Raw genomic sequence first — 9,305 nt, 5'->3', positions numbered from 1 at the left:
GGGGGGGGGGGGGGGGGGGGGGGGGGGGGGAGGGAGAGGGAGAGAGAGAGAGAGAGAGGGAGTGGGAGTGGGAGTGGGAGAGGGAGAGGGAGATGGAGGGAAGGAGAGGGAAAGGGAGAGAGAGAGGTGGAGGGAAGGAGGGAGGGAGGGAGGAAGAGAGAGAGAGAGAGGGAGAGAGGGAAAGGGAGAGGGAGGGGGAGAGGGAGGGAGGGGGAGAAGGAGAGGGAGAGGGAGAGAGGGAGAGAGAGAGGGAGGGAGAGGGAGAGGGAGAGGGGTAGGGGGAAGGGGAGGGGGAAGGAGAAGGAGAGAGGGAGAGAGGGAGAGAGGGAGATGGGGAGGGGGAGTGGGAAAGAGAGGGAGAGGGAGGGATGGAGGGAGAGAGGGAGAAGGAGGGATGGAGGGAGAAAGGGAGAGGGAGGGAGGGAGGGAAGGAGAGAGAGAGAGAGAGGGAGAGAGGGAGAGAGAGAGAGAGAGGGAGAGAGAGAGAGGTCGATTTACCGGAAAAAATAGAGACTAAACTGTCACTGAGAGAGAGAAGATGAATTGGGCCTGCATTGGGCCGTTAACTTTTGAACAGATCTTAAGGTCGATTTACCAAAAAAAATAGAGACTAAACTATCACTGAGAAAGAGAAGATGAATTGCGCCTGCATTGAGCTGTTAATTTTTGGGCATATCTTAAAGTCAATTTATCAAAAAAAAAAAAGATATTAAACTGTCACTTACTCGGAACCATTTGTGTTAATAACCCAAAATTTAAATACAAAAGGGGAGAGGGAGGGGGAGGGGGAGCGAGAGAGAGGGAGAGGGAGAGGGAGAGAGAGAGGGAGAGGGAGAGGGAGAGAGAGCTTTGATTTCTTTTCCTTTTGCTAGCAAAAACTACTGCTTTAAGAGAATCTAAACGTTTGTTGTGATCGTGGAAGATTTCCTAACATCGTAGTGAAATATAAAAGCAAATATTCTACTTTTAAGTTATTTTTCATATTACTATCGCGAATGAATGACAAATTAAACAGTGCAATGTTTGACATGAGCAAATACATGTTGGTTGATAACATAAATGTCATGAAGAAAAGTAAGTGAGAGAGATTGAGAGAGAGCTTTGATTTCTTTTCCTTTTGCTAGCAAAAACTACTGCTTTAAGAGAATCTGAACGTTTGTTGTGATCGTGGAAGATTTCCTAACATCGTAGTGAAATATAAAAGCAAATATTCTACTTTTAAGTTATTTTTCATATTACTATCGCGAATGAATGACAAATTAAACAGTGCAATGTTTTACATGAGCAAATACATGTTGGTTGATAACAGAAATGTCATGAAGAAAAGTAAGTTTCCAAAATATTTTAGGTACTATTGGACGTGAACAGAAAAATACATATTATAAGAGACGTCAACACCGCAATGCATTATTTCTGCCTTGCTATTCTCCTTTACATCCTCATTATTCGAGGATTGATCTATGAAGCAAAAAAACTCAGATATCCCCAGAGCTATTCCCTTTCACAGCTCTCTCATTCCGAGGATTCTCCGCAAGTCATGTGGTCGACACGGAATTGCTAGAGCTCCCTCTTGCGAGAACCCGAACTCTTCCTCAGCTTGCTTGAGCAACTTCAAGAACTCGGGATTGTTGAGATAACAGAGTTCGACAACAAACCTCTCTGGTTCCCAACCTTCTGTGGCGATCACCACAAAATGGCCTTGCTTCATTCCTTTGGACGGTGAGAGACTTGTCTGCAGCTTTCCCACTACGAATCTAAGTATTCCAAGGCTTCCCTTCCTTGGACCCTTGTAGTTTATCGCCTTGTCCATGCTCAAAATAAATCTCAAAACACAAGGCAATTTCTTGGTCTTTTGTATCTGCTATACTGGTGGTGTGTATATATATATATATCTAGACACACACACATATATATGTAGTGCTTAGCGTCTTAGATGGCAGATGTGAACCATTTCCTAAATAGAAAATGAGGTAGGACCATTTTCCCATGTGGTATTTCGTTAATGATCACTTTAACCAAAACCCCCTGTTTCTCTAGGTCGAAGGTTAGTTGTTTTGATAATCATTTTCCATGAAAAGTTGTTTTCCTTCAGACCATTTCACATCTCCTCTAGGGTATACTCTACGTGTACGATGTAATCCAGCCATGTGGATGTTACCTGGCTTTTCCCTTTTTAGTTAGCATCTTAACGACTCCATTTAAGAAATAATAAATACATCTCAAACTTCTTATAACATCTATTTTATAAGTCGATTTTCTATAAACCTGGGGTTGGCTCGGCGGTGAATCACTTGGAGCCTGTTTATCACATATACTCAAACTCAAGTCATTAATTCAATTATAGTATTTTTCTCTCACAAAAAATTTGAATTTCAAACGTTAGAATCAAGAATCATGGTTTAAGTATACCTTTCAAACGGGTCCTTAGACTTAGTTCCTCGGGAGGCATATTAAGTCTAAGGTTCAATTTTCATTTAGTACTATCAATTCTTCGGGCCCATACCTGCGGGCCAGAAGCCCGAGATTTACCCGGTCCATGTAAAGGGGCGCTTTACATGGATCCCGTGGATTAATCGAGATGAAGTCTTGGACACCAAGATTATTATTCCTGGACTGGACTCTTTCTTCATTGTGTCAATTCAGTCCAAATTCACTTCATAACAACCATATATGAAGTTTTGCTTCTAATGACCATAAAACTTAACACTTCCATAGTTCTACCTTGTGCTTGTCCTCATAAGAATTTCTTATCTTAAAAATGTAGATCGTCGAATTCTCAACATTGCTTTCGATTCAATCTAACTCATAATCATCTTCTCATGAAGCCGAACTAGATAGAAAAGCTCAGAAAAGTTCTAGCACATGATCTTTGATGCTGACCAAAGAAAGCTCATAGTTTCACACTAGTGACCGACAATTACCAAACATAGTTTTGTTGTCATCCAACCAAATTTCCAATCTTTCCCACTCTTAAAAAGCTCCTGACTTTGACACACATTTCATCAATAACACCATTGCTCTGCCCATATTATGTCAAGATCCGTTAATTATGCACACTAAATTCAAAATTAGTCACTAAAAACTTTTTTATAGCAAATAACTTGACCCCCAAAAAAAAAAGAAAAATAAAATTTTAACTTTCACTTAGTAAAATACTTCTACTAAATTCATCACTTAATACAAAAAACTTAGATAGATAAGCCCCGACATTATCCATTCTATATATATACATATATAAAATATATTCAACACAACAATCTAATCGAAGTACATAGCAAAGAAGAGGAGACTAGACATCAAAGATGACATTTTTTTTTTTCAATTTTCCAAGAGATGATCAAACCGTGGGTTTGCAGTCGAATCCAGAGCCAGGATCGTCGGTGCTGGGGAAAACCTCGAGTCCCGTGATGACGGCCGCCGGTGGGCCACGGCGGCAGCGCTGCTGCATCTCCTCAACCGAGTTAGGGTTTCCGGAAAACAGAGCCTCGACGGAGCCATCCCTCCTGTTCCTCACCCAGCCCTTGAGCCCTAACTCGTTCGCGTTATCGATCGTCCAATTCCTGTAGAACACGCCCTGTACTCTCCCCTTCACCACAACCCTAACCTGCAAAAATTCTCAATCCAAATTTCCTCAAATTTTCGCATCAATTCGAAGAATCCAGAAAGAATCGGGACCGAAAACTGACCGTTTTGGTGGAGGGGTGGTCGTTGGGAGAGGAGAGAGAAGCGGTGGTCATCGAGGAGAGAGGATGTCGAAGAGTAGGTGGACGAGGTCGGAGCAGAGGAGGAAGAGGAGAGAGAGGAAGAAGAAGACGACGGCGAAGCGGAAGAAGAGGATTAGGAGAAGAACGATGAGGATTATGGAGATGGGAGAGTCCAAAAGCACGATCACCATTGCAATACTGAATTTTCCGCCATTGATGATGAGATTGAGATGTGAAGAATCTTGATCTTCTGTGTTGGAGAATCAGAGGTCTTATTGTTAGGAATTGAAATTGGACTGATGATGATGATGATGATGATGCTGATCCCATTATAGATAGAGTGTGTGTGCTTGCACAGAATCTTTGTTCTGGGGTGTTCTGATTTTTTTTTTTTTGGTGCTGTTTCTGGAAAACGAGTGATTGAGATTGATTGTCCGACGCTTTGGGAGAAACGACATCTATTTTTTATTATTTTATTATTTTTTATAATGGAAACGAAAAAACGACGTTCTTAGGGAAAAACGACGTAAAATTGAATAGAAGACATTATCGTGACAGTATTAGAATAGAACACAACAAGTCAAGCATCTGATTGAAAACGTTAATAAAAGGTCCCAATGACCAAATATTGGGTGATTATCTAATTAAAACGAGAAAACTGAAAAACCACTTCAAACGACAATAAAAGGCCAATAAAAAAACGATAAGAAAAAGCCAAACAACGAAATATTAAGTTATAGCAATAGTATCTAAATAAATGAAAAAAAAAATGATCGATAAATGACGAAGCCTTCAACAACATCACACTGATAAACGACAACACTTATAAAATCTCCATTAAACGACATTGTAATCTTAAGAGAAATAATAAGCCAAAAATAAATCCAAACGAAAATATTGGGTTTTATAGAAAATATCTAAACAAAGAGGACAAAAAATGAAACGATTTAGAAGAAGAAGAATGAGAAGGAGAAGGAGGAGGACAAAAAAAAAAAAAAAAAAAAATCCAATCAATCATAAACGATATCTTTTATGAGAAACGACATAGACGCAAATAAACAACAGTATCACGGCCAATTTTTAAAATACAATAACTAATCCTGACGAAAAATTGTTGAGACATAACCATACTATCTGCATAAACAAAAGAAAAGATTAAAGAGCAAAAATGAATTTCAAAAGCGATAACATCCAACATAAACGACATCATTTATTGAAATCGACATAGATTCTAGTAAAACGACATGTGATGACAATTGTAAATAACTTTAAGTGCCCGTTTGGAAAGCAGATTCAAAGCAGGAGTTTGAACTTATAGTTTAAATTTTATCAGAGAAAATACCGTAACAAAATCTTTTAAATTTAAATTTTTTATAAGAGAAAACACCGTTTGAACTAAAGCAAAATGGATGTGAACCGGTCGTAAGAAAACTAATGCAAACAAAACAACCTTGGGCAGAGAAGAAACAATCTATAAATTCTAAATACACGGAAGAAATTGATCATCCAAACGAAAAAACTACGGAAAGACAACAAAACAAATCCAGACATCTCAACATATAAAATAAACGACATAATCTCCAATAAACGAAAATGGTCAGACCAATTTTCCTAACAAAGTAATGAATGAAAACGACAATATTCAGTGCTAGGCTGAGAAATACATAATACAAATTATACAATACACACACACATATATGTAGATAGACACGCGCGCGCACACAAAGATATTTGCTAAAAATTGCTTTTGATGTTTGTAGAGGGTGAAATTTACGATTGATTAAATCAAGGGTCTCAATAATTAAGTTAAAAGTCGTTCATTGGAGAGATTGAACTGTTGCGAGAACAAGAGCGTTAATAAATAAAAAATAAATAAAAAGAAGTAAAAGAGACGCAGTTTATAGAGGTTTGCTCATTAACGAGAGCTACGTTCTCTGTTTGGCTCCAATAATTTTACTATGTATATTGAAAAGCATTATGAAAGAAGAACGAGATGAGAGAGATAGAGAGAGGAATATTGGAAAATAGAAAGAGAATAATTAAATAATTACTAGAAGTGACATAAGTGCTTGAGTGCGCTCGAGATGATCTTGAACGTCTATTTAAAGATGTCTGAATGCCTTGTATTTATGGCTGATGAGGCTCCACGATTGTTTCTTGTTACCTTAGTTGATTTGGCCTTCAATGAATGATTTCTTTCTGGGTAAAATTTGACCTCCTTTTGTGGATTTACCTTCCTGTTGGCCGGAAACATGGTTAGTTACCCATTACAAGTTGAATCTGCTTTCTTATTGTAAGGTTGCTGAGGATTCAGTCTCTTTATATTGAAGGCAATCAAAAACGCCTAGTAGGTTTATTGCTTGCTGCCCGAGTGAACCGTTGACCTCTTTACGCTTTAATTTCTCTATATTAACCGGTTGATTTTTTTCATTTTCTGAATGATTCCGTTGTCAATTCATGTTTTAGGACTGTATTGTGGATATTCTCTCATTACTTAGTCTCGAAAGCTGAGTAGCGACTCATGGAATCGACTGGTGAAGTTAATTAATGAATGAGTCTTTCTAATATATTTGGAGAGTCGTAATGACTCATTTAGTGACTAACTAAAATCCAAGTCATCATGAGTAAGATAAAAGATGGGGTATGAAATCTGTCCTCAACAATCCTAATAAAGAACATATCATTACTAATGTTAAGACAAAGAACAAGTCAGTAACAAATCCAAACGACAATAATGGGTCATAGAACTTACATCTAGACAGAGTGAAAAAATGAAAATTCCTTAAAAAAAAATTTCAAAACGACAAAACTCTAGAAAATAACGCAAGCAACGATAAACGATATCTTTTTTTTTTTTTTTAAGATCATAAACGATGTCATCTAAAAAATAAATAAATGACATTTTCTATGAAAAAACGACAAATTAGGGGGGGAAAAAAAAGAAAAAGAAAAGAACATTATCACGCCAATGTTTAAATTACAATAATTAGTCTTAAAGAAAAACTGTTGGGCAAGAGCCACAGTATCTAAATAAACGAATGAACAAATTAAAGAGGAAAAAAACTTAGAGAGCGATGGCATGCAACATAAACGACAACGTTTGTTAAAAACCACAGAATCTCTAGTAAATGCCATTATCACGACAATTGTAAACAACTATTGTAACTAATTCGAAGAAATTATTATTGGGTAATAACGAGAATATGCGAATAAAGAAAAAAAAAAAAAAAAAATGATTCTCCAAAAAAAAAAAAAAAAAATAGACGGCAAAACACACAAACGACAAATTAAGAAAAAAGAACTCCAGGCATCTCAATTGTAAACAACTATAGTAACTAATTCGAAGAAATTATCATTGGGTATTAACGAGAATATGCGAATAGCAACAGAAAAAATGATTCTCCAAAAAAATAGACGGCAAAACACACAAACGACGAAAAGAAAAAAACAACTCCAGGCATCTCATCTCAACATATACAATAACCAACATATTCGACGAATTTTTAAACAAAAAAACGAATTTGTTAAGAGATAACGTATGAACAACGAAATATATATATATATATATATATACATATATATATATATACGAACAACGAAAATCTTGAAAACAACAATATTTACCATAAACGACACCGTCGCTAAAAAAAAAAAAAAGAGACACATCATTACCAATGTTGAAAAACACATGACAACTTCAAATGGAAAAATAAAATGGTGATAGCAAGAATATCTAAACAAGCGAAAGAAAATGACAAACAACAAAAACATTTGAAACGGCAACAAACACAATAAACAACATCATATTTAAAACCGGCATGATCTCAAATAAACGACATTACGATACAGAATATCTAATGTAGAAGGGAGATGGTGTGGAACTAAAACTTAAAACGACATTATCTGATGCAAATAGCATAACCAATATGAAAACGACACTAACAAATCCAAATGACAGAATATTGAAAGGCTTCTTCATAAAACGACACGTACATAAAGACGACAATTCTCAAGAAGTCCACAAAAAGGTGAAGAAAACAAATACACACACAAAAGATGCGATATTATTTCAATATCTCGCCCTAAGACCAACCAATATATGGATAAAACAACAAGAACGTGTCAAAAGACAAAAACGAGAATCCTGCAAAATCTCATAAACGACATCAAATTTTGAAGGTGACGGAATTCAATCGAATGATACCTATAACGACGCTTTCAAGAACATCATATGTACAAACGATGTCAATTATCAAAGCAAATTAAATAATGATTTGTAGATAGAACTATTAGCATTAAACCTATCGAATTTATGTGGTACACAAAATTTTAGAAAAAATTTTGGAAATCGTTTTAGGCCTCGTTCAGTTCGTTGATTTGAGTTTTTAATTTGAGCTGAGATGTGATTTTATGTGAGAACTTTTACTGTAGACAAAAAATTATATGTGACTTTTTGTGAGAGCTTTTATCTGTAGCAAAATTAAAATTGAAAACTCGAATTGGTAAAATGAACGAGGCCTTGGTATATATTTTTGTGAACGGCCAATATGATTTCGATCCGGTCTCATTTTTTATTAATTAAGGGGGAAAAAAAAAAGAGCAAACGCTATAGGATCATTTTTCCCATTCTGATCTTATTTTTAGGGCTTATATATACTCTACGCATATTATCAGAAATATATTATCCACGCATATTCTAGTCATCTTTTATCGTATGTATTTTCAAAAACAACTTCAATACGCTTCTTGAAAAATCCTCATACCATTTCCATTATCAAATAAATTGATAGTTGTAGCCTATACCACAAAGTTTGAAAACAGATAGGGTTTGGTCTAGAAAATATTCCCCCATGTTTTATTATAATTATACCATACGATAGTAATACTCTATATGTTGAAGAAACAGAAAGAGAAAGATAAGATTAGAATATATAATTTGTTTTTTTTGAAAACAAGGGAAGAATGAAATTTTAGGTCGTAAGATTATTGGTTTAAGGAAAGAAAAATGCATACATGAGAATAGCTCGTATGCTTATCCAGAACCAAAAGTCAAAAAAAAAAAAAAAAAAAAAAAAAAAAAAAAAAAGAAATCAACAATATATTGTCTCAAATTCTATTGTCTCCTCACGTTAGAATTCGATTAGTCAAATCATAAAATGTGCCCAAAAATTTAAGCAAACTTTACAGTCTCCTCGAGAAAAAAAAAAAAAAAAAAAAAAAAAAAAAAAAAGAGCAGCAGATATTGCATTCACAAAACCTTTACACTAAAAGAAGAGGGAGAGGACTAGTGTGCACGTGGTTTTGAATAAGAACAATCTGTTACTTTTTTTCCTCTTTCTCCCCTATATTTATGTATAAATAAATGAATCTTAAGGGTAAGATATACACAAATATATATATTATTATCCACTAGTAATTAAATTATGTGTTATCTTTTTGACATTAAGAGAAAATGACAAATTCAATCAAATGAATGTGGACAGTACAATTCATAAGTATTCAACGAAAATTCTAATGGCTGCTAAGACTACGAAAAGACTCTAATAATATTGTTTTTGTGAGAAGAGAATTAATCACGACTAATTAGTTAGGGATGAAAAA

General features: G+C 35.5%; 1 protein-coding gene across 1 annotated transcript; it reads right to left on the bottom strand.

Annotated features, from left to right (window-relative positions):
- Nucleotides 1-3,162: 3,162 nt before the first annotated feature.
- LOC21385748 lies at nucleotides 3,163-4,099 on the bottom strand. The gene is made up of 2 exons (XM_010088343.2): nucleotides 3,687-4,099; nucleotides 3,163-3,604 (listed from the first exon to the last, which is right to left on the bottom strand). Exons 1-2 carry the CDS (start codon nucleotides 4,032-4,034, stop codon nucleotides 3,338-3,340), a joined length of 615 nt encoding a protein of 204 aa, XP_010086645.1. The 5' UTR covers nucleotides 4,035-4,099; the 3' UTR covers nucleotides 3,163-3,337.
- Between the last annotated feature and the right edge of the window lie 5,206 nt (nucleotides 4,100-9,305).

Source organism: Morus notabilis, unplaced genomic scaffold (genome assembly GCF_000414095.1).
Source record: "Morus notabilis unplaced genomic scaffold, ASM41409v2 Scaffold3737, whole genome shotgun sequence".
Taxonomy (NCBI): Eukaryota; Viridiplantae; Streptophyta; class Magnoliopsida; order Rosales; family Moraceae; genus Morus; species Morus notabilis.
This window is presented reverse-complemented; position numbering and strand designations above follow the sequence as displayed.

Coding starts and splice junctions, on each gene's coding strand:
- LOC21385748 (XM_010088343.2), bottom strand. CDS start 4,034: ATGGGATCAGCATCATCATCATCATCATCATCAGTCCAATTTCAATTC. Junction 3,605..3,686: donor ACCACCCCTCCACCAAAACG/GTCAGTTTTCGG, acceptor GAATTTTTGCAG/GTTAGGGTTGTGGTGAAGGG.